Below are 26798 nucleotides of genomic sequence, written 5' to 3'. Positions count from 1 at the left end.
TGAGTAAAACACCTGCCAGAGAAAATCTGTTAGCATAATAAAATAAACACAGCGCCAGTACTAATCCATGTTCACCTGTAAAATGAATCAATGCAATACGTTATAGGACTTCCACAGTACAACCATTACATACACACAAGACATGACATTTTATGTCAGAAGCTGCAAGACTATTAACTTGCACTGAAATTCAAATCTTCACCCTGGAATGAGAATCTAAGTCTTTTTTTTTAAACTTTCAGGCACAAAATAACTGGGAAATAAAAAATCCCAGGAATGGAAATTTTATCTGAACTATTTGACTATAACAATTCCAGATACATCTATTGTGAGTTTTCATCAGATTGACATTTTTTCTCTCCTGAGATATGTTTGATCTTGGCTCTGGAAGCTTAGAGCTGATGTTCAACCCTGGGCCTAGAACACAAGAAATCACAGTGTCAGCGTGACAACAGAAGAAAAGTCTTAACCTCGCAGCACATTTACAGACAAGGAATTATTTGCCTCTTATGAGTTAGAGTCAATCAAAGATAAGGTAAGTATGGGATAATGCACAGCAGTGAATACTGCTTTAGCTAAGATTGTCAGAAGTTAAATGCTGTGCTTCCTCTTCAAAAAATATTCAGTAAGTATTATGTCAGCAAGAAGAGCAGTGTTCCTTATGGTCTTCTTCCACAGGATATTCTTCTTTCTATTTTCCTGGAAGGAGAATCCAAGAAAGATTGTCAGGAACACACATTTCTTGTGATACCCACTCCTGAATAAGGTGATTGATCCATGCATCTGTGTGAAATTTTGTTCTTATCCAGTATTATGTATAACCTGCCTTGGAAATCCCAGAAAGCTTCATGACTCTACAAGAGACCCCACTCCTGTCTGAAACACTCATATACTGTCAGAAATAAACACAGAGACGCTTGGCCTCTCAATGAACATTCCTGTCATATATTTCACACCAGCTGACCATTTCACAGGCTCCCACCAGAAACTACATGCTTTTTTCCTCTTTGTGTGCTCTACCATTAACTCTGCATGGATACAGAGAATATATCTTGGTTTCATACCCTGTAAATAAGCTTTTGTTCTCAAAATAAAAATCAAAATATTGTAATTTTGACTGACAGGAAAATGATCATAACAGGAGGAAAATGTTGATAAAAAGTTGCTGTTCTTGTTCCCATCTATCTCCCATACCCACATTCAGATTAAAAGTTTAGCCGAACAGACTTGTTCTGAGTAAATGGAAGGACATTCAGGTTAGGTATTAGAAAATAAAATCTTTCTCCCTTGATTCTAATGTAACCTATCACAATATATTTACCAATTTCTTCAAGTATACACAGAATACCATAGCTCAGAAATGCCATTCTCTGATGGTAAGATTATTAGGAATTAATAAGCATGAATCAACAGTATCAGGGAACAAGAGTAGATGCATATCCTTCCAAAAATACAGCCATCAGTCACACATAATATACCATGAATTAGTATCAGAAAAGACAGTTAATATGTAAAATCATAAAAATTTTATTATCTCTGGAGAATTGTATTCAATGGCCAGACAATTTTGGATATCTGAAAAGAAGAAAGATAAATTAAAGTTCTGTTACTATCCTTTCCAGTCAACATGGCTGATCTAAGAATTTTTAAGAACTCAGCTTTTTCTCTATTGGTACATTGAGTGTAAAGAAAGTATATATAGTTCTAAGCTTTTCTACAAACATCATGGCTCTTTTTTCATATTTATATTGAACACATTTTCCTTATTTCCTACTTAGCATTTCTTGGATGTGTCATTGCCCAATATTTCTGGATACTCAGAAAATATATGGCTATAGGTTTTTGAGGTACTTCCCAAAGGAGTTATTCAGATGACAGATTAGATCAGCATGTCTTTTTCATGGCAAAACTGCCATGTAAATAAATAAAAAATAGGACTACACAAAAAAACAGAGGATTTAACTTGTGTTTATTCATCCCCAGTAAGAGATCTCCTATAGCTTCTTCCTTGGAAGATGTCAGGGCTTTTTGAAACTCTCCAACCTTTTTCCCTTTCCTTCTCCCTTGCACATATTATCTATAAATACCAATTCAGATGGATAATTTTCACACAGATATGTCTTCTGGCCAAACAAAAATCTTAGTCAGTTGTCAGATTTGTGACTATTAACTTCAAGGTCCTATTAGCCAGAACTGGGAATCAAAGGGCCAGCTCTTGTCTCACATCAGCAAGTATCTATCTATGTTTTCAAGGAAGCATAAATTTAGGCATGTCTTCATGCTTTGTAGAAGCTCTACAATAAACACTCAGAAAACTTCTTACAACTGTCCTTTTCCACGATGCCTTCAAAAATGAAGCCAGATAGGCTTCTATTTTCTGATTCCACAGCCTACTGTGATGGCTAACACATTGTCTTCTTTCATGTCTTTGTTGCCTCTCATTTTAAATATACCATGATTTGATGTGAGGGTGTTGTGGGTTTTTTTTCGATGAGGAATTTTATTTTTCCCTGTGTTTCTACATAGTTTAACACAACAGCTTTCTTGTCTGCAACTGGGCTTTTATGCTATGTCTAGATTAACAAGTAGTGTGAACCAGTAGGAGATGATATGGCCAGCAGAATGGTTGTTGCTGGGGACCTGACATCCATGCTAGACATTTAATGAGTCCACTAGCTGCACTACTGGAGGGCAGGTTCACTTCCAGTTCACTTTCACCTAAAACTGCTCCACAATCGCAGACAAAGCACAGTAAATGGAAATGACATGGAAATTAATTTAAAAATTACATTCCTGATTGAAGTACACAGCTTACGTATACACATCTTTAATGTCACAGGAAAAAGTCTGTTACTGTCTATACATGTGGCAAATTGACTGCTCAGTTATGAGGGTCTATTCTTTTGGGGTCATTATTCTCTCACACATCAATTTATCTTGCTAAATATTCGACTGAATAAATGGGAAACTTTGGTAAGATAGAAGTTACACTTCTCATTAATTCAACAATAAAATACTTTTGAATAAACTACTGGAAGCATAGCCACCTCATACACAAATATTGTTCTAATGTCTGGATTATTTGAAGACTACCTCATATTTTCATGTTTTTCTATTGTATCAGTATCTTTTTATTTGAATCATTGACTAGCAGGCTTTATACATTTGGGGAACCGTAAGTCAGCACATAACTAGAACACATAATAAAGGAATAGAGTTCTAATGAATAGAAGTATTGTTATGTTCTTTGCAGCAGGAGTTTTTGTAATAATGTCAAATCTCAATGAGTAAAATAACTGTGAGTCTCTTTGGTGCTGCTGTTTGGAAGCTGACTTGAGCACTTCTAGGCTTCTGTCAGATGTCATTAGAGAAAAACCTACCCAATCTACAAAGATCCCAAGCGTCAGGCACCTCTGAGAATCCCTAGTTCTGAGGGAAGAGTGCTCCCCTATGACAACAGCATATTAGATGTGCAAAACGGTCTTACTCCCTGACATTCAGGGCTTTTGTCAATGCTTCTGAAGCTGTGATTATTAAGTGCTCTAAGGGGAACTATTTTAATCCTCCCTGTTTCTCTTAAAAATGAATTGTTTTTAGCAGCTTTTACTAAAACAAAGAAATAAAAGGAATAATCTTTACCTATTTTATCAGAAAACCCTGCAGACCATTATCTAAAAGCCAGCAGCAACACTTCACAACAGCAAAGTTGATGGCAAAAACAAAAAACTTACTAAATCATAAAGGTCTCTCTGATTAGGTGGGCTGACAGCCTAGTCCCCCTTTCTCCCATACAGTGTTCTCAGCAATTACAATATCATTAAGTTATACAACTGTCTCTTCAATTAACAAAGACTAATATTTCAGTCCACACCCTGTTAGTTATAGATGTCATGAATGTTTATCTGGAATAGCACTCCTGCTACTGATAGGATGGATAGAAAGTCTGTCCGAATACAGCATTGGTTTTGGGGCCATAACCATGTGCTTTCCTTTGCTATCAGACTGGACCACACTGGATGCTGTCTGCAGCTGCTCATACCCTGTTTGAGAGTTTATGTAAATTAGCTGGACAGCCTTTGAGAATCACATCTTGGACCAAGGAGGAAACAAGTTTTAATTTTGTTTTGGGCTATGTACCATTTGTTGCAAGGCCACTTCTGTGCTTAGCTGTTGCATGAATTTTCACCTTGGGGAAAAAACTCTTATCATCCTGTGTTCAGGCATGCATGATCAGAGCTGTTCTTCAGTCAGAGGCCAAAAGCTGTCCTTTTAAAGTTTTAAAGTCTAAGTCAGATTTCTGATTCATAAGTACAATACTTACTGTGAAACAGAGTTAAATGCTCTTCCAAACTTGTGGTTTGAGTTTATGGTATGAAGGAGGGCGAAGAGAGCTTAATCCCTTCCTGAAACTGAATGATTAACTTAAAGCCATTGATGAAAACACCGGGACTTTGTATCAGTGATAGTTCACAGGCTGTTGAGGAGCATTTGTTTTTTCATAAATTCAAGTGTGATCTCCATGCTAAGGTTCAACACTTAATGTAAGTGCTGCTAGATAATCTAAAACCTAGTCTGTGAAAAGAATTAAAACAGAAGGCTCTGCTGAGAATGATATATCCATTCTCCTCTTATTCTCCAGTATTATGTGTATACCATGGTTCCTAGGGCAAAACATGTCTGCCCCTTCTCTCAAGTAGAACAATTTCACAGGTTGTTGGTAACCAGAAAATCAACAAAACTTTCCCAAAAAACTTTTTGTCTGCTTTCTAGTCCATATCCTACTTTACTGGATGTATCCACACTGATAGTGTATGTTCCTTCAGCATTCTGATCACCATTTTGAAAGTAAATGCATTCTTATTTTTGGAAAGACACAAAAGTGATCTGACCATTCACTGTGAACTGCAATAATTGCAAGACTTCCCTGCCATACGCCACAATCCTTGGACTACTGTCCAATGCAGAAAATCCTGGGGGTAGAGCTTTCCGAGTGTTTCCAGCCAAGACTCACTGACATGTTTCCACAGGTCTCTGTTGCTATTCTCTGCGTCTTCTTTATGCAGAGAATCACAAACTCTAGACAGTACTCAGCCCCACTACTGAAGAGTATTACAAGTACACTGGCATTAAGTAAACCCAGTACACCCCACACCATCTACATACACCTTTTCCCACTGGAGTAAGTTAAGAATTCAGGTCTATATTAAGCATCTACTGAACAGGACGAACGTTCTCCTTGAATAAGCAGCAGGATCTACTTCTCTCTCTTTACCCTGATCAGACATCATCTTTAGCTCCTTTAAAGTTAACACTGCAGTTTGTAGGCTGGAGAGTGGAAAAGGTAATTAACAGCCCCAGTGATCTCCGAAAGAAGCAAAGCTGCTACAAGCTGATGAGTTTATTTTGTTCTTGGCAAAGGAGGAAAAGGGAGCTGTTTCCTCAGGTACTTTATTCTGGAAGACAGTCAGGTGTGGCAGGTAGCCAACCAGAGACAGGTTTGGTAAAAGTAAGGGTAACTTCACTAGAATGATGCTTTTTCTCCAATGAGTCTGAAATTAGTTGTAGTGTCAGACAAAATGCTATCCCACGTGAACAAAAAAACAGTAACAGAATGTGCATATACATAGCAAGTGTATGTTTTCTGTGCATATTGATACACACACATATATACATATAGACATATAGACATATAAACAGACAGTAAGGTATAAAACCACAGAGGCACAGGTCTATTCAAGGAGAAAAAGGCTTTGAGGCAAGGGAGTGGAACATCACCCAAAACAAGCCAGATTTCAGCATGTTCTGTTAGAGGCATGATGCATCCTCTGATGACCATGGCTAGGGATCAGCTGTGTGTCCTTCTGGAGGGGTGGCCTTCCCCAGCTGACAGACTGGAGAGTTCAGCCCTGGTGAGGCACCACTGCTTGCTGCATGGCTGGAGGACAGGACAGAACGTCTGTGCCAATCGTTTCTTGTGACCTCAAATATTCCCCGCTAGATGGTTTATTACAACAAGCAGAAAAAAGCACGTCAGCCTGATCCTAGCCATAAGGACTATGTTTTTTTGATGAAACAATGTCATAGAAAACCTCCTTTTTCTTTCAGCAAAACAGCACAAAAATCAGAATTTGGGAAGTGAAGTCAGCAAGCTATATTTTGCAGCATTTCTTCAGACATTACTGTATAACTGTATTTGTTTAAATAAAAATTCCTTCATCGTGAGGAGAAATTTGAACTTTTTTTCTTTTTTCAATTAAATCTGAAACTTGGGCAAAATAATTAATGATACCTTTCATGGTCTTAACAGTCATGCACATAGTTAGCAAAATACTGTCTTATACAATATAAAAGAAGGGGTCTAAAGTTCTGTCCATTTTTATATAGATGACTGTAATGAAATTTCTGAGGCATAAATCTGGATATAGAATGTCACATTTGATCAAATGTAGTCCTGATCTAAAGCAGATTTGATGAGTCTTAACTTTTCAGAAATATCCATGATCTGAATGATTTTGACTCTTCTTCCCCATAAAATCCATGCCTATTTTAATATAAAATTTTAGATCAATATCTACATCTACCTCTTCTTGCATGCCCCAGGGACATCCGCAAAGTGAGACTCCTAGTTGATTGTTTCCTGCCCTCCTGCACACAGGTAACCTAAGGATAGCTTCTCCAATCAGCACGACGTTGGGGCTGAAGGAAAGGTTCCCAACAAGCAACATGAGAAAATGGGCTTCCCACATGTTTACCAGGGATATCTTTTAGTCTGACCAAGTTCACAGGTAGATCTTACCTAAAATCAATGGTAATGCATCTTCACTGTTGATGAGCATAATCATGTCTCTTGCATCTGTGATGTCATTCCACACGCACCTTCTTACTCATGTTCAGTACTGCCAGTGACGTGGACACAGGTACAACCATCCCTTTAAATTGTGTCAAGTTTCTCGAAAACTCACAGCACCACAGAGCTAGGCCAGGTCAAATTATTTTTGACATCTGCAGCAGATGAAAAGTAACTTGGAGAAGAGAGTGGTCAATGAGCGGTGCAACGTGGCTGCATGTCTCACGTCTGCCATTTCTGTTTCAGAGGGACTGCTCCTAATTAGCACTGATATCACAAAGTACTGTCAGGCATACATGAATCGTAAAGTCAAATACAGTAGTAACTTATTGTTTTCTACCCCACCCAGATGAAAATTTGATGTCTTCCCTTTTCACCATATGAACCTTGTGAACCCAGGGCTCCCTGTTCTTGCTGTTAATAGAACTACATGGCACAGTGGAAATCTGCAGGTAGAAGTGAGATGTGTGGGATGTAATTACTACAGTGACCTGCGGCGACCTGAATTCAGTCATACCAGTGATTAATTTTTCTTGTACTTACAGAAAACTGCTAGCTAAAAGCAAGGGGGAACCTCTGTAAAATAATAATGAACACAGCCAGAGAAAAAATTGTATCAGACATGAAAACATTCTAAACGCTGACTCACAGCACCCCACATTTCCTCCCTGGCTTTCAAAACTCTCTCTAATCTCACACTTTCAGTTTACAGCTCAATTTACAGTGCCCCTGAAGTCCCACTCCCATTCTTGGGCTTTTTGTTTTTCTTCTACTCCTACACCTTCCATTTTCTTCCAAAGCCTGCTGAACCATTGTTTTCTCGATCTGTCATCATTACTTCAGAGAGTCCCTTAAACATTGGAAGGGGGTCTGTAAAACAACCGCCAAACCCCATATTCATACACTTCCTCCCATCTGCAACTGAGTCAACACAGTCCTGACGTAATTTAGTATACCTTTTACTAATTATACAGATTTTATGAAACCAACAGCATGAAAAAGTCAAATAACACTTTCTTTAGAGACATTACTTCAAGATTAAAAGTTACGAAACACAGCTCTAAAGGATGAGGCTTACCTCAGCTTCATTTATAGAACCCACACGGCTCCTTTGCAAAGTGACTGGGAAACCACTATATCATTAAAAAACCTCTGAGAATACATGTTCCACATTTGCAATACCATAAATTGCAAGAAAGATAAAGCCTGCTCTAAGCTCTAAGACATGCAACTTACTTAAATAAAGTACATTAGAAAATAACTTTTATTGTAATTCACAGCAAATTATGCATTTTGGAAAATAATTTTTGCTTCAAAATTCTTTTTTCTAATGAACTAACTTATACGCAAGCAGATATATACTGCAGAATTGACTGGAGAAAAACAAGCAGAAAGTAGAAAGGTATTTACAGTATGGTTTTCTTATATTTTCACAGGAAATTTCCATTTTCACCTGAAGGAAGGAAGCACTGGGTATTCTATCAGAACCCTGTCCTGCATAGTCAATGATAATCTGTGACTTGCATTCCTGTTCAGAATAACAGATACAGAATACTTCCTGATGTTGGTTTAGATGTTTAGTTTATTAGAAAAAAAAAATAAATCTTTATGGAGTAAACCTTTCTCTGAAGCGTAAAGTACAATCCAGCAACATGTTTTTACGCCTACAGCTGAAACTGTGTTGGATACCAGTGGTCAAACACAAAGATATGCTTTGAACTGTCCTGGAATGACCCAGCTGAGAAATTATATTTAATCAAGTATCTGGAAAAAAAAAAAAAAGTTTTCAAACATAGGGACCTGCACAGGCTTTCTTGATGTAAGTCATCCGAGTAAGTGGAAGCATGTACATGTAAGACAACCTGTGTCAAAGTCAGGGCATGCAACGTAAACAGATGTTAACTCATCTGAATCATTTCACAATGTGGCTACAAATGAAAAGTGCAAACACCAACAGCACAGTGCGATCCATTAGGAAATGGGAAATTAACTGGGAAATGCTAACAATGACTAAATGAAATTTCCCAGCCAAAACACTACCTATTTGAAGGAAGAAAGCAATATGAGGATATGGTCCAGAACATTTCACAGTGGGGAACTGAAGACAGGGAGCATAACCACTGTCTCATCACCAAGCTCAGCAACATCCTCCTGTCCTAAAACATGGCAGCTAAGAGTCCAGCCACTGCCAGAGCAGCAGCTGCTTTATATTTCCAGAGCTCAATGTAAATTACCAGATTAATGGTTTCAGATACTGACTGAACTTTACCACTGTGCAATCAACTTGTGAAGGAGTTGATTCATTTGACATTACAAGAAAGCCATCAGAATAGGGTGATCTCATTAAAAGAATAGATGTGGATGTCTCGATGTAGCGTATTTTAAATGCTATTTCCTTGCTTGCAGTCACATGAAATATTATCAGTACTCTAGTAGTTCAAACAAACATCCGGAAAAGATACCATCCATTGCCAATTTCCATGAAGGTGTATTACAGAGCACATTGACAAGTTTTTCTTTAAAATTCTGTTATTTTTGCATGTTTCTAAAACTGGAAAAAAAAACCCATACAGAACAAAACCTCTTAAGTAAATATATTTATTATTGTTGGATTTCTTAATGCAGAAATACTGTTATTTCAAGTATAGGCTTACAATCCTATTTAATTGTTCTTTATGCCAAAACAAGAGACAAGAACACCCTGGTCAACTGCATTTTGATCAGGAGAGTCAAACTGTGGTTTCAGATATTTATGCACAAATCTCATTGACAGCAGGATCAATTACATTTGCACATGAAGTGCAAATCTGCCTCAAAAAAAACACTGAGAAGATTAAGAACTCTTGCTATCTTAACACCCTTTTTACACAGAAAAGCACTTGCATACATGGAGAAAATACATATTCAGGATACAAAGACCAAGTTCTCAAAATTCATGTCACTTTGATTGCTACAACTTTAAAATGCAATTAGTCTTTTAACATGGACAATCAGTTGTGACACAAACAGAAACAGCTCTTCCCCCATTCCACAGTTTAAACTACATATAACTCCATAAATACAATTTTCAGAACAGAAGTTAAAAGCTTAGTTCTTTATCAATGGTTATGAAGCAATTTTCTATCCTTTCATATTTTATGTATCAAATACCAATGAGGGCTCTCCTTTTTTTCCAAGAATGCCTTGTGCATTAACTGGTGCAGCTCAGAGCAGGATACAGATAATGCTGAAAACAACTACTGAAACATAAGTTTTTATGCTGAAAACAATTACTTCTCTTAACTGCAACCTTTTTAACAGGAATAAGGCAAGCATCAAAGGGGCACGTGGGCAACAGGAAATGGTTTTGTAGCTGTTAGTAGCATCTTCTTTCTTCCTTCTTACTATTAACAAAAGCTAATGTTAAAGCAGTTATGAAGAGCCAAACAGATTGTCTACTTCCATTTTAATGCTAGGATTTGCCTAAGTAAATGTTATCCTCTGAAAGTGAAATTCACATTTCATGACTCAAAGTTTCAGCCTCTGGACCTACAGCTGGAGTTCTGTCTAAATACAAGAGAGGACACAAATCAAAAGCATCAATTAGTTCTAGAGGTTGCCTCATTCAGGGATAGCCAACCTCAGACAGGTCCTAGAGGAATGATGCGCTCACCATCCTGAAATACCGAGGCTGAGTTGGGCGCCAGTTATCAACCAGAGGGAGATTAGGTTCATTCTCAGCATTCTTGGACAGGCTGCGGAGCTTCGCCATCTACAGGAGAGCAAAAATCGAAGTGTCCTGATGAAAGTACCTTGTGATCAAATCCACAGCCCAACAATTAAACCAAGGAGGCTGGCCTATGCCTTGAAGCTGGGGAGAAAGTGTCCTTCAAAGCTGTAAACATGTCCTTCATCCCATCACCACAAGAACAGTACTCATGTTTCTTTCCTAGCAGTTTAATATTCTTAGAAATAGTCAAGACAGAAAAAATTGGTCCTATCTGAACAGATTGTGAAAAGTACTCTCATTTATGTACTGTCTACAGAACTGTGTAGTATAGTCACAGAAACTGTGGGAAGTCCTCAGAAAATGTGAATAGAACAGTCTATGCCCTAATAAACTTCTCCTACTTAAACCCTGCCTTTGTGTTTAATTGTTAAGAAGCCTCTGGAATTGAAAGCTGTTAAAGCTAAATTATAAACTAATTGTTCATTTCCATGGTGGGTCTGTAGCAAAGGATATATTCTGCTGCAGTGACACAAAAAAGTCCATTACCAATAACAGGAATGTAAACCTGGTTAATGACTTGGTCAGGGTTTCAAATGGTTTGTACACAGGGTCTGCAGCTTGACTCTCCTTGGCCATTTTTTTTTTAACTGAGGTATGTTTTTTTTGAGGAATGCCATAAGAAGAGAGAAAGCCAACGGCATCCTGGCTTGTATTAGTAAATAGTTTGACCAGCAGAAATAGGGAGGTGATAGTCCCCCTGTACTCTGCACTGGTGAGGCCACACCTGGAGTACTGTGTCCAGTTTTGGGCACCTCAATACGAGAGAGATATCGAGGTGCTGGAGCGCGTGCAGAGGGCAACGAAGCTGGTGAAGGGCCTGGAGAACAGATCCTCTGAGGAGTGATTGAAGGAGCTGGGACTGTTCAGTTTGAGGAAGAGAAAGCTAAGGGGAGACCTCATCACTCTCTACAGCTGCCTGAAAGGACATTGTAGAGAGGTTGGTGCTGGTCTCTTCTCACAGGTAATTAGTGACAGAACAAGGGAGAACGGCTTTAAACTGCAACAGGGGAGGTTCAGCCTGGACATTAGGAAAAAATTTTTCACAGAAAAAGTGGTCAGACAGTGGAATAGGTGGAGTCACCATCCCTGGATGTGTTTAAGGGTCGTTTAGATGAGATGTTGGGGGATATGGTGTAGGGGAGAACTCTGTAGAGTGGGGCTGATGGTTGGACTGGATGATTCCAAGGGTCTTTTCCAACCTGAAAGATTCTATGATTCTATGATTCTAAAAGTTCTGCCCATACTCTTCAAAACTGTATAATCTCCTCCTTTATTGCTTTCTGATTTTTAAAGGATGCAACACATATACCCACTTACAGATACATTATGTTTGTTTGTTGTCACTGTCACGCACAACATTAGACAGAAAGTGTATTAGCTGTGGTTCAAACACTTGACACTACCTTGTTTGAATGGCTTACTGTGAAAAGGATGCATACATTTCCTCATGCGTACACTTGAAAATGTAGCCCCATTCACACCATACATCAACTTTGTTTGCAACTAGCTTCAATACGCTCATGTATCTATCTTTTACAGTACAGAGTACAAGTCCAATGGAAGTAGAACTTCTATCTGGGCTGTAAAAGCTGTTCACTGTAACTATACTGATTCCAGTTTATGGACTGAGCTAGCTCAGGCATCTTAACATTGCTCTTCACTACACAGCTCAGAAAAGCCAGCTATCTCAGTTTGCCTGAACAATGATGAGTCCACAGTTATAACTCGTATAATATGCAGCAACTGGATTATTCATCTGAAATCTGAAATTTAATTCTTTATTTCAGATGAAGAATAATTTGCATGGGAACAGTAGGAGATGAAAATCATTCATCAGTTTTGTTAATACTGATAAAGTACTATTGGAAAAGAGATTGCTGTGTTTTATTATTCTTTGTGGAAGATTTTCCCTACTCAGTAAAAAAGAAAAAAGCATATATTCAGGCTATAGCTACATAAAGGTGAAAAAAAATAGACTGCAATTGGATAGTTATTCCCCAGTTAAATTCCTATCCTTTCATTAAAAGTAATCTGAGCAGCTAGGCCACCCACTCTACATCTCACAGGGATTTCTGATGAATTGATTTTTCCTGCAGAGTACTGATTCACAGTGACTGCACTTGTCCTTGTGGCTAATATACTATTACCATCTGGCTTTAAAAGCATCCTAGTGATCCACTGTAAACGCACACACACTTAAAATAATTACTATTAATGTGGCTGCCATGGCAGTACGCTTTCTAGGATTAAAAATAATTGGTAACACAATCCTCTTTCATGAATACATTATTTAGACTGCAGCCACTCTGGAGTGAGGAAAGTTTTTCTATTGTATTTGTATACAGTACCTCACATACACTGCCAATTCTGCCTGAAAAGCAGAGTAAGAGCCAATGTCCCATCTATTTTTAGTAATTTCCTTTTTACCTTAAATACTTCATATTTTCCACAGTAGGGCCAGTTAGAGAACAGTCTGTTTCCCAAAACAGACTAACTTCAGATAAACTGAAAAGAAGGCCATCACCCAAATACAGCAGTGATCAAAAAGTCTTTTCATGAGGGTAGATCAATGATGTGATTAGTTATTCTTTTAAAAACACATTTTAAATCAGAGATGCTCAGGAATGACTACACTTTTCCCCAAAAAATTCATAGTTGGTCTTTTGTAATATAAACCTCTAAGCAGATTTATTTTGTGGAAGCCAGTCAGACCATATTTGTATTTTTCACACATGTACCAGCTTCAAAATAGCCCACGTATTTTAGTTTTCAGATGGGCAAGGAAACAGGAGACAGATCAGTCAATAAACTGTGAAAAATTAAGATGTAAGTTATATGAATACATTACCATATTTCATCTTTTGCCAGCTAAGGTTCCCATCATACCTGAGTTCTTTTCTTTGAAAGATAAAGAACCACATAAATACAAAGTACTAGAAAATAGATTTTTGTTGTGATACATGCACATCAATCAATGTAACAAAATACATTTTCATCACCTTGGAACGTAAAATGAAAAGTTATGTGTCTATATATAATATCTACATAGCAAGTCAGTCACTTGATTAATATTCATGTTTTCACTATCCTGAAGTCTTGAAATTTATGATATCATATCATTATAGTCTGCTGAGTAGAGGAATAATCTCAGATGAGAAAACTGATTTATGTGGTACAAGTAGAATCATAGGCTGAAATGTGATGGAAGAGGGCATTCAAATTTCTATAAACGGGACTGAGGAGAAATGAGGACTAACAAGAAATACTTCTTTACACTAAGTGACCAGAGAACGCTTTCAGATTAACAAGAAATTATAGGTATCTGATGCTGCTCCCATTTGCAAAAACAGCTGGTATACCTTCTAGAGTTATAGGTATCAAGCACCTGATACAACACTTGCCTAATTTTCTCAGTTATGTGATGCCATTTAGAATATGGAGCAGATAGAATCACCAATACTATTAAATTTGTATTCTGATAAGAGATGTTTTTGAAAGCAGCATGCTATGAGACACATTTGCAAAGGAGAATGTTTGAAAAGTTGGAAATGCTCAGCTGCATTAGGTGAGAACACTGGACTGCTGCTTCATTCAGTGTGCAATGTAATTAGGTTACCTGACTATCTCACTGCATTTTACAGCAGCTTTATTTCATAATTTGTCCAGTGATTACCCTCAAACATTCATCATAAGCAATGAAAACTTCACGTGAGGAAGCTTAAGACAATACAAATGATTGAAAAAATCCTGTGTAATCAAAGTTGTTGGTGCAAACCTAACATAAGCTTTAGCTAAATGTGTCAATGTTCTTTTTTAAATAGTTGCAGGATAATACAGGTTAATGGCTTGAGATTTCCTACATTGGCTCTTGGTGTAACGTAGTGTTTTGAGCTCTGTGTAAAATAAAAGGTATGAGCCACATCCAGCTCCATCCTTTCCTGCTAGCAAGAGTTAATATCATGAGAACAGAAGGACTGGGAAACAAAGAGATCGCGTCTTTTCTTTAGCTGATGTCAGAAGAGGTGTCTTGCCCATGGGAGCAAGAACTCTCATACACAGTAACTACTGCTGTCAGTCACACTCCAAACTGGTATAAACTCTTACCATCTACACTGTGTTATGATTTTACTGATTTATAAAGCTCTCTGATGTCTGTGGATTTGAATGATCATGATATCATGATGTCTGACATGGGCTAGGAAACAATGAACTATTTCAAGTAGAGAAGGTTAATGTAGGTAGGAGTCATACAGACAAAGAGGTATGTCTAACAGGTTGATTGCACATACTAGATTGCAGACTGCAGTCCGTTGAAGATTTTTACAGGTTCCCTATGAAATTCGAAGGTAGTTTAAGGCATTCAGTTATTCACTGTCCTTTTAATCATGTAATTTCTCACAGAATCCAATAAGTATTTTCCTTGACAAAAGAATAAGGTCAGGTTATGGCATGTAACTAAAAAGAAGTGGGTAAAATATTATCTATGATGTGAAGTTTACCTGGTCTGAGCTGACTATGATAGGCTCTCTAAGCACAATCCAGGTGATGCACTCTTCACAAGGTGGAGTAGTGAAAGACCCATGGTATGTCCAATAGTCATGAGATTTAGGGAAAAGAATTGAAGGATCGAAGTTTGTAAAAGGAGCTTCTTTCCCCTTTAAAAAAACCACAACAAAACCAAACAGAAAACTCTTCAACAGCTCTAGTCAAGATTAGGTAAAGACACAGTTCTTGTATTTTAAGAAACAGAGTGACTCAGATACTTCAAAGGTATGAACTAAGAAAACTAAGCACACATCTACACAAGACATAATGATGCATTGTAAAGGTTAAGTGGACTGTATGACCCTCACAGATGGGCCCAGAAAAGCGTGACACAACATACAACTCCATGATGCTACTTCTTGTACTTGAACTAACTCATGTGAAGCCACGTCCAGTACCAATGTGCTTCACTCATTTCTGTGCATTCTGTAATCTTCCTTATGACTTCCTTTCTTATGGAAATTCTGCCTATCTATTAAATATTGGGTTAAGTCACCATATAATGAAGTGAGACAGGTACTCTAGATTTATAGTATTTGTGCTAATAACAAACTGTCTTGCCTATGCAATGTGAAATTCTTATCACATAATATTATCTGAGACACAGATGTCTAGTCAGTGGCATTTCCAGAGGTTCATTAGTCAGCCTATTTCAAGACCAAATGAACCACCTTCCAAAAGTGCCTTTCTTTTGTCACTGACCACTGAGAGAATAAGACTCCATGCCTAGATTTTAGGTGAGTAAAGTTTGGAGAGATGACTTATTTTCACAAAATTGTAAGGCCTACTAAAGCCAAACAAGGCTCATATGTAAATAGAAGAAAGGACTTTTCTTGTTAAGAAAAAGCTACCCATGGTTTTATTCACACGTATAGTCTGGCAATGTTGCAGAGTAGAATTTGAAAACTAGAAAGTCATGCCTCTTGATTTATTTCTTTTTGTCCTGAGAATTTGCAGCAATCTTCCTATAATGAAAAGCCCAACATCGTTACCTTTGTTTTGATAGCATTTATTTCTTCAAGAATTCTCTTCATCTCTGGTTTGGGAGTTTTCCCTACCTGTAAAGAAGAAAGCATAAGTTAATCAAAGAGTTGTGCTATATCAGTTTTCTTCTTCATCCTATTTTTTTAATATGTGCATCTAAACATATAACACTGTAAAATTACAATGCAGTAACTGAACCTATCACCACTACCAGTTTAGTAAGCTATGTCTTCTGTCTGTACCCTCTGTCTGTACCCCAACAGATATTATGATCCACAAGATGAAATTACATCAGTACAGAAACTCAGCATCACAGGTAATTTGACAACACAGCTATTCCTGTTGACATTGAATTTTAGCCTAACAAAGATAAAGAATTCTTCAGATTCAAGTAAAAAATTTGGAAAAAGTTTCATTCTACTTTAAAAAACATATTTCATGGTCGGATCTACTGTTTGCAATTGTTGATTTCAACACAGACGTCCATCTTTCTATCTCTAGTGAATATTAATTGAACAAGTGAGAGCAAAAGCCAATTATTTTAGGCTAAGACTGCATGCCTCCAAAAGGATTTTAAGAAAGAATGATCTATGTGTATCGATGGCACATTAGTTTTGCCTGGGAGAAAGTTCATGAAAAGCCTAGGGGTGGTATCTGTCCCTGAAATCAGTCCATGATTAGCACAAAAGACAGCTGACCAGTATTGGTCAGAGGGCCACTACTGACATCGTGTCCCCAAAGCAGGGGTGAATACATCTGAGTTTACAGCTTCCACCAGTCACATAGTGACACAATAGTTGCTGGGACAAGTGTGTGTAGTATTAGATACCATCTGAATTAACATGACTTATGCTCTATAACTTGAAAAGTATGCATTACTGAAAGTCAAGCCCTTCAATATGGTACAATCCCTAGAATATACATATTCAGAGGGTTTTGGTTTTTTAACCCTGTAAGAATGGAAGCCTCTATAGTAGCTGTGCAAAGAAGTGTTGCATGCTTCTACTTACTTGCAAAAATATTGCCAAAACAGCTATTCCATCAGCTCTTCTCACAGCATCAAGGTAATTACTGTATTTGGGATTCCAGTGTAACAAATGTAGCTGGAAACAAAGAAAAACATGTAAAAAAATCCACTGTTGAATAGCAAGCCATCAAAGGCTGAATTTAGAGTTCTTCAATACATGAGAGAGTTTGGGGCAACAAAGAAGAGGATTAGGTCTTCAAAAAAAAAAAAAAAAAAATGCATTACCATTTAGACTACTATTTTCTTTAAAATAAACTATAAACAACTTAATAGAGAAATTTCAAAAAATCTCATCTTAAAGCTGAAGAAGACAGAAAAGATGCTGAAGTAAGCAGGTAGAACATGCAGTTCAGAAGTCATCTACTGATAAGTGATTCATTTCTATTTGGCTTTGAAATTACAGCAATTCTAGCAAAGAATCTATCAGAATGTAAGCTCTGTATATTATTAGCCTACAGTTCTCAACTTCCCTTACAATTCTAAAGTGGTAGAAAACCAAAGTCACACATTCTTCCTCCTTTCTGTCACTACAATTCTCTAGCTCTGCTATAATACTATACTTTCAGAATATTGTTTTAGTAAGTTTGCTTTGCTTCTCAGTAATTCAATGTTGCTGTCCTGTGTTTCAAGCCATGTTGGTTTAAGAATGTGGAAACTATTGTTTCATGTAAAATTTTTATTTTCTTATGCTGTGAAAATTACTTCAACCTGATTCATGTTTATAAGAATCAGTGGGACTAAGAATGTCACAGACAAACAATTAGAAAGAACTCCTTGAAAAGCTGACAAATGACAAATTTTGTCTCACCTGAACAATAATGACAAATGTTATTTGACACTTTATTTTAAAGTAAAAAGTGGTGAGTCATACCTCTCCTGCATATCTCACTCCATTCACAACATGCTCAGAGCCATGGTCATCAGACGAACCCCAATGAAAGTGAAGCTGACGCAGCCTGTAGACTCCTGGAAGTGGCCCACCTCTCAGCACTGCAATTGATAATCTGCAACAGCATTAGACTCAAGTATCTTTCAAATCTTTTAAAAGAAATACATATATTTTTAAAATATTTACATACATATTTACAAATTTACTCTACAGCTGCTCTGCATTCTGAGAGTACTTAGTACCTCTTGGAAATCAGCACTTAAGGCAACCATCTTTGGCTATATGCACTTACAGGAAGATGGAAATTATTTGTGTCTAGGCTTCCATTCTAGTCAATAGAGATCACTGTTTCAATTCAGCTGCATAAATGTGCATCTAGTACCTTCTAGGATATTCCAAAGACACCTGGACAGGACTGGAAGATGTGATACAAGATCTGTGGAAGAACTTTATTTTTCTAAAGCAGCATCTGGAGGCAAGGTGAAATACATTAGGTTATCAAAAATGGCATGAGATACCTGTGTTTGGGTAACTGAAGTAAGCCCCTAATGAGAACATTCAAGCTTCTGGACTAATTCTGCTTGTCTTAAGGTAGACACTCACAGATGGTGACCTGAATTGCTCTCTGGACCCCATTGGTTAAGTGTGACTCCATCTCTGTTGATTAGAATGGGAGTTTAGAGACATAACCCACCTACTTTTAAAAGCCGACATAAGACACCTAAATTTAGAAGTCTTCATTTCCCCCTGAATTCTATCTAATATCTACCTATATCAAAGCACACAAAAATAGCCATGATTAAGATCAACTACTGAAGTGCTAGATGATAAACAAATTCCCACAAAACACTGCAAATTATGTGTTTTACTGCAGGCTATGACTTGTTCGTTTAAAAAGCTATGAAACTACTGATGCTGCTTCTGCTGTATGGCTGCTCCCTCCGGCTGTGGAAGAGGAGAAAGAAAACAATGAATGAGCCAGAAAAGCAATCACTGAGAATGCAAGCTATTTTCCTGAAGTTCAGTCTGTGATGAATACCCTGTATTCTACATAATCTTCACATTTTTACATTATGTAGCATGGTGGCTTATTTGAAAGAATCTCATGATAAAAAGGAAAGAACTTCTTCACATTCACCAAATACTAATATAAAAATCTCATTCACTTTATTTGGAGATAGAAGTTATAGCATTCCTATAAGCCATTCAGCAGTTTGCAAGAACAGGTCTTTATATGCTAAAGAAAAATATCCTTAAATATGAAAAGAAAGGAAATAAATCCATGATCATCTCAAGAAATAATATATTAAAGAGTATTCCTTACTGCACATTAAAAGCAAGCTGTTTTTTTCAACAAATTCCCTTTACTTGTTCCCACAGACATTCAGTACTGTGGCCGATGCATACACAGTAACAGTAGTAGCTGACAAGGCCATCAATTCTCCATTAAAATAGATCTGTAAGACCAAATAATCCAGTTTAAGGTAAAAATGTGTCATTATTTCCACTGATGGGCCATCAGCAGACATTTTCAACTGGGCATTAGGTGAAGCTCTGCATCACCTCGTGCCAACACATTCCTGCTTCACTCATCTATAAATAGACAGTAGCTTTTACTTATCACACTTGAAGCAGACAGAATGATGCAAAGACTAAGATGCCTATAAACCAACATCTCCTGCAGGACAAAAAGGTGTCTTCTTTCTTTTACTTGTAAGTGTGTAGTATAAAACACAGAAATGCATAAAATGACCATATAAGTAAACAAAATTTCCCTCTGTCAGTAAACGAAATTTCCCTATGCTTTAAAAATGTAACAAAACAGTTACAAGAATTAAGTTCTCCAGTACCTAAACCATTAAAAAAATACTAAACTATGTCTGCATAACTCAAAGCTAGTAAAAGAAATCTTTACTTTTTTTAAACACGTGGCTTGGAACCTAAATTCTAGAAGTATTTTTACCCTCCTGGGTTTTGGTTTTCAGAAAATACTAACACAAATAAATACACATCCATATAACAGTCAGAACACCGAATATAAAGTAGAAGTTCATAAAAATATGGTATATTTAAACTGCTTTTCAGTGCTTTAAAATATATTCTTAAAATATTAAAATATTTAACTGCTTTAAAATATAGTTCTAATTTTATAGATTGACATGTTTATATGTAACAGAGAATTATTCTAACAATTATTACACAGGAAATGTTCATCTTAAATATCTGAGTCTCACAGTTTTAAGGCTGCAACAGGTGTTTGCCTACAACATAACATTATAAAAGGATGCTTTTCTAGTAGGCCCCATGACTCACTCTGAGCTTCTATGACACTGCATGAAGTGAAAAGCAAGAACTTTAGAAAAGGAGCCAGCAGGTTCACTCCCTGATATACGGGTGGCCAGCTTTTCTCTTTTTTCTGAAATACTATGCAATCCTTTTCACATGCCTAGCTGAATGGCTGGACTTACTTCTGAATATTGGAAACGTGGCATTTCTGTTCCTATTTCTGATCTATAGGAAGTATAACAGGATGGCCATAGGCAGACTTACCAAAATGTAACTCCCTTTACTTTGCTGTCATTAAAGTAACATGGCCCAGCTGCAGAAATACACAAGCCAGCACAGAAAGACAAGGGAGAAAAGTATTCACTCCTTTTTGGTGCCTTATTGTTGCAAACTCTCATCCCATTGGTCAGTGACTGACTTTTTTACATGGGTTTGCACATCACCCTCTACCAGTGCCTGATACCAGACATAAAAATGTCACACCAGTCTGAACCACTTGCTCAAATTCCGTGTCCCTCTCATCCACGCTGATGAACCGTCTATCACAGAGCAATCCTACACGGACACACATGTGGATGTCAGTTCCAGTGAAAAAGTTCACCTTTTATTTGATCTGTCATAAACTGAACAGCCTGAGACAGAACTGGCTAATAAAAGAATGGGTTTTTTTCACTCTCAGTGTAATCACTGAGGCAGATGTTTGCCCAAGAGAGGGCAAGTGTTGCACAGAAGTGTAACTAAGGCAAGAAAAAGCTCTGTATCTCACTCTCTGTGTTTACACAACAAAATGAAGGTGTGACACAGTTTGAGTGGAGATGGCCACTCCACTCATCCTTAACAACAGAAATGTGACAAGACAGTTTTGAAATAATTGCATCACTTGCTGAGCAGCTCAGGTAGGGGTCTGGTTGTTAATCTGCACTAACATCAGTTGTCATCTATCCTCACTGAGGTAAAACTGGCAAAGTTATGTCTACACAAATACCTTCACTATTTGCTGTAAAGGCACACTGTGAAAGTCAGGTGGAAAAACGCAAGGAGCACCAAACAGACTCATGAAGTGAGCTGTGTTTATGAACACAAGAAGAAATAACTGTTCTTACAAGATTTATGATCCTCACATCGTGCCAAATACATAAAATGATCTGGTAAACCACTGTGAAATTAAATTAGTAAGGTATTACTGCATGACAATTGAGTAAGACATATTACCTTTGTTATGCTGCTTTATAACAGAATCTAAGTGCAGTAGAAAACCCACATCTTTTTAATGTCAGTGCCATGTATTTTAGAAGCGATAAAAAAGCCTCTGCTCAAAAGAGGATCTCTACTGAAACAGTCTGGCTAACTGTAGGGATAAAATGTGTTTCCTAAAAGCTTTTAGAGCTGAAATTCCAGTTATCACTGAAATTTTCTATAAGCAAGTACTGCATAGATATGCAGAAGAATTACTTTTGTTTGTATTTGAACTTTATACTCTTACAGGGACAGACTGGGAAAGAGAAGTATCTGACAGAAGCCTGTCAGTGTGCTGCCCACACTCACCTGCACTGCAACACATCTTTTTCAGTTTTGTGCCTTCTTGATCACAACCTGTTCATCAGTGAGGTCCCAAATCATCTTTCTTTGTGATCTATGTGGGGGTGAAATCCTCACCTCCAGGGGGAGAAAACTGAGTGTCCACTGGCTAACTGTAGCCTCAGAAGAGACCCTTGACTGTTCAAGCATTTTTACTTCTAACAATGGAAGTTCAAAGTTAACAGAAATTCAACTCTTCGGGTCTGCAGTGATCATATTAATGCTCAGTACCTTCATGCAGATACTACAAATGATAGATGTGTTAAACACTGAAGGAAGAATTTAACTTTCCTGGCTTTTGCAATATGTGGTATAGCTGTCAAGTGGTACGTATCACAGCTACACAAGCACTGGGATTTAGCTGTGCTATTCTTGTAACGGCTGCTGGCTTGTTCCAGTGTAAATTCAGTACACAAAATGTTAAGTAACTTTTTGCAGGATCAACCATAACTTGAGTATCTATGGACAGACTTCCCACAGTTTTAATCAAAGTTACTGGGTTTTGTCCTCAGTGTTTTAGAACCAGTCAACAAGTACATATTTATTCACCAGAAGCTGATAATCAAAATCTCATTTGCAAAGATAAATGAGATCTCCCACAAAGTGATAGTCTAGGAAATGTCCACAAGCACTAGTCGTGCTAAATGAGATAAGTAAGAAACAAGCTTACTCTACTTAGAGTAACTGTCTCTTTAAACTTTTTTCACGTCATCCACTTCCAAAGGCACATATTCCTTTGCTAAGAAATTGAGAGATTCTGAAAACAGCATCAAGGTAACCTTGTAAGAAACTGTGCCTGCACTGAGGTACTCCAAGCCCTTAAATGTCATTCATCAGAAAGTCAGTAAAAGAAGAAGTAGAAATCTGTTTGGCCAATGAACTTCCACAAAAAGTGCTAAGGAGGTAACACAAATAACAAATTGAGAAGCTGAAAGAAGGTATCCATTTCAAACAGCTTTAGTATATCTCCCCAGCTGCTGTCTGGGTTCCAGTACAAGAATTATGTGTCTTTACTGTTTATTAAACAAACACCTTCATCTAACCATCTAACTCAGGTATTATATTAATCATAAGGAAGTTACAAACTACACATCTCACACAACATTATGACAATGGTCCTACCAGTTAGGTGCTCTCAGGACACTTCTCTGGCATGAATACTTCTTGGAAGTTTAAAAGCAAATGGACTCTGCTAGTATAAATGAGATTGCAGCCCTAATTCAAAACAAAACTAGAATCAATGCTGAATCTAAGAGTATCCGAGTTGCTATTCATGCCAAAAAACATAGCAGTGGTAGGCTGCTATGTGGCAGTACCTAAGTTCTGGTATGGATCTTATTTGGCACAGCCACCTAGCAGGTTTTGATTTCAGCTCCCAGTTATCTCCTAGATTTTGAGACCCCCTACAGTGATTTTACAGTGCTTAAGGTCCTTCTTCCACAAAGGTATGGTAAAGCAGGCAACTGAGTCTACAACAGTCATTAACTTGTACAACACCAGCAGCAGAGGCATGACACAGCTCCTAAAACAAGTATCTGTCATCAAACCTTCAATTGTACAGCAGATTCTTAAAGTCAGTAAGACTTTATAAATAGCTGGAGATAAATTTTCCAATTCCTTCCACCAGTCTAACTCCAAAGATAACAGTAATAAGGCTTTTATCAACATAATATGTGAATTATATGGATGGCACTTTCCTTGGAAGCTTCTCTCTAATAATTTAAGAAACTGTCCCATCAGTGAATATTCAAAGTAATCCTGGAAGAGAAGACACAATGGAAGTAAAACTTGAAGACATCCAATGTAATTTGTTTTATCACTCATCTTTGCAATTTATTCTGCAATCTATTTCATCGACCATTAATGAAAACCTAGAAAGAACTACAGATATGGGTATGACCACTCTAACTGAAAAAGTAATGAAAATAAAGGAAGCCCTTAGTTTTCTAGTTAACTCAGAAATAACTCAGATAGATAGATAGATAGATAGATAGATAGATAGATAGATAGATAGATAGATAGATAGATAGATTTAAAGAATGTCTTTGTTCCAAAGGACATGACTGCTATTACATACGTATGTTTTATGCAGCTGGTGGTTCATTTACACAAAAAATAAGTCACTATACATATCCTAAAAAACTTAAAACATGCTGAAGTCAGTAGGAGTATGCACAGTGGAATTTGTCCTGCAGTTAGCATTATATTATAGAAGGAACACCACCCACAGACTCTGCAGGCAATGGTATAACAAAGGAGACATAACAATAAACACTGAATGTTTCTTGCCTTCAAAGAGTTGAGAAATACACCTACTTTTTTTCCAGTGAGTCACTTTTTATTTCTGAGATCAGAACATAACAGTTACTGAGCAGTTCTGAAAAAAAAAAACTCGTAACATTCCAAAACTTCCTGTTCTTTGTGGCCACAGTGTTACATCCATGCTGTAGATGGTTGTGCCTGGATACTCCCTCCCATGTAAAATCTGAGTAATTATAATTACTTTGACATTTATGCAGAAGATGCAACCATTGATATATCTGATGCTGTTCCAACAAATACAAGATATGGTAAAAAACAGTAAGTAATGGTCACAGAGGTCTTCTCATATGCCAAAGCTACATCTCTCTGCTGATGTGTTATCTGACATTAATATTTTTATTCAAATAACATGAAAGATTCCCACTTTGCTAGAAAAGTAATCAAAATCTTGACCGCAGAGCTATCTGTGGGTTTTGACAGTGTATTAACTAGTCCAGCTTATGTACATTTTGATCCTGTTTTCGTCAAAGTCAAGTCATTCGTTAAAAATCCATGCCCACAGATATTTAAGATCAATCAACCTATTAGTAAAATTTCTCCTAGTAATTACAGCTGTCATTCCTAGTTACATTGTAATAGAAATTGCAACTTTTAAGGCAGTTAAGAACTAAGTCTATACTGTACACAGTGGAAGACAGACTTTTCAATATTTTACTGAAACTGACGTTTCTTTTTCCTTTTCTTACCATCCCATGTACTACAAATAATAACACCGTTTAGTTGACCTTGATACAAGAATAAAATGTGAGGTATGCATCTGATTTTTCCTTTTTATCACAGTACTAATGCAATTTCATACTTCTTTCAGTAATGTTTCTTCCTTTGAAATATAGCCAAGAGCATTAACATGAAATGTCAGTGGTTCTGCCAACCACCTGTAGCACCTGTTAAACGGAACAGACATATCTCTTCAATATATATAACCCACTAATTCTTAAAACCTACGCATTATATATGCAGCACATTGTAAGTTGTCATAACTACAACTAGATAAATGATTTTGAACATTAAAGCTGAACCACTGTAAGTTGTCAGCCCTATAATCCTCATTAAGACAAAATCTCATGAATGCCGAAGGGAGTTTTAACTGATTTTGATGACTTTGTGGCAACATCATTTATCTGATATTACAGTTTTCAAATATAACTTCAGCCATATACACAGTCAAAGATGTTCTGCAGGGCATCTCAAATAGCTTGAATGGAATTCAGTCCTCATAGATAAAGGCTGGACTCCTTGCTCCTGGAAAGCAACACAACTGCAGTGGCTTTTGCAAGCTTAAAAATTTACCTTACACCTTAATTCATCCTGCACCAAGTTTCCTTGCAGCTCTCTCCAATCCCTAGGATTTTACCTATGGACTTTAAAAGTAGTCCCAGGCCTTTCTCACCAGCTGTGCAGGGCATTGGACTCAGAAACCTGTATGTCTACACAGAAACCTTCTGACAGACATGAGCATTCAGAGCACACTCTGTCTCCCAAACAACCTGAGAAATAAACGCTGATATATAATGACAGCTTGAGATGAAAACAAAACTAACCTGATCTATCGAATGAATCGTCAAATACAACTCTGCAGGTTTTCCCATTGTTGAGAATGGTCTTAGCTGCACCAGGATCATAACTAGCAAACCATGGTAGTAGGGAGCGATCGTAGTGTACGTCTTTGTTATTGATTTCAATAGGTGACTGACGGCGTCCTTTGGCAATCGGGTAATTTTTGTACCAATGATCTGGTCCTAGAAAAAAATACAGAGAAAGATCATGAAAACCTCTTCCAGCTAGGTATGAATTATACTTGTGTTACAATAAATGCAAGTTTGGTTTTGTTTAGCTATAGAACATCAATTAAATGTATTAGTAAGTAGGTTACTAATCATCTGGTTGTTAGTCACGCCCTGTCAAAAGTTTCACTGTAATTATACTAGCTGGAATACTGGATACTGCAAGCCACTCAACTGAACATAAACTCTCAGAGCAACCTCAGGGCTTTACTTATAAGACACTGCCAACATACCAAGGAAGGAAAGGAGATACGTATACTTCAATCCAGCAGTGGCTAGAAATACAATGGGATATGCCCAAATGACTCCAATGTGGCACCATGTACCCATCTGGAGAGAGAAAAGACCACTGATATCTGAAGAAGGCAGGAATTTGAAATGTGGATTTAATTATCGTTACGGTTTTATCAAGAACTTCATGTGGAAGAAGCCTGATCGAGGCCGTGCTGTTCTTCCTAGAGCAGAGGAGAGTGCAGGTGCAAGAGGCCAGCCAGGTTTCCAGCTCCAGGCAGGAGGGATCGTGGCTGCACGGCCGACCCGGACCGGCACTGCTCTTCCTGCAGCAAGGCCAGCCCGAGGACGGACTCGAAAGCTATATCACATTTTAAATTATATTGACAGTGGGAAAACCGACTTTCTTCAAGTTAGAGGCCTCTGCCACGGCCTCTCCCTCCACCAGCTTCACCTCTTCCACACCTGCGAGTGGCGACCAGCCGGCCACGCCACCCGCCCGCGCTGCCGCCGCACAGGCCCAGGCCGGCCCGGAG

The 26798-nt window shown here is 37.6% G+C and overlaps 1 protein-coding gene across 1 annotated transcript in view; it reads right to left on the bottom strand.

Moving 5' to 3' along the window:
- Positions 1 to 591: 591 nt before the first annotated feature.
- Positions 592 to 26798, bottom strand: part of LOC113476156 (carbonic anhydrase 3-like) — a 35484-nt gene continuing 9277 nt past the window's right edge. The window contains exons 2-8 of the mRNA XM_026841488.1: positions 25789 to 25986; positions 18044 to 18162; positions 17156 to 17248; positions 16154 to 16219; positions 15116 to 15271; positions 10500 to 10598; positions 592 to 699 (exon numbers count right to left, since the gene is read on the bottom strand). Coding sequence (XP_026697289.1) covers positions 592 to 699; positions 10500 to 10598; positions 15116 to 15271; positions 16154 to 16219; positions 17156 to 17248; positions 18044 to 18162; positions 25789 to 25986 — 839 coding nt within the window. The remainder of the gene's footprint in view (positions 700 to 10499; positions 10599 to 15115; positions 15272 to 16153; positions 16220 to 17155; positions 17249 to 18043; positions 18163 to 25788; positions 25987 to 26798) is intronic.

Source organism: Athene cunicularia (genome assembly GCF_003259725.1).
Source record: "Athene cunicularia isolate RWA chromosome 2 unlocalized genomic scaffold, athCun1 chr2_part1, whole genome shotgun sequence".
Classification (NCBI taxonomy): domain Eukaryota; kingdom Metazoa; phylum Chordata; class Aves; order Strigiformes; family Strigidae; genus Athene; species Athene cunicularia.
Note: the sequence above shows the minus strand (reverse complement) of the source record. Positions and strands in the feature narration are given on the sequence as shown.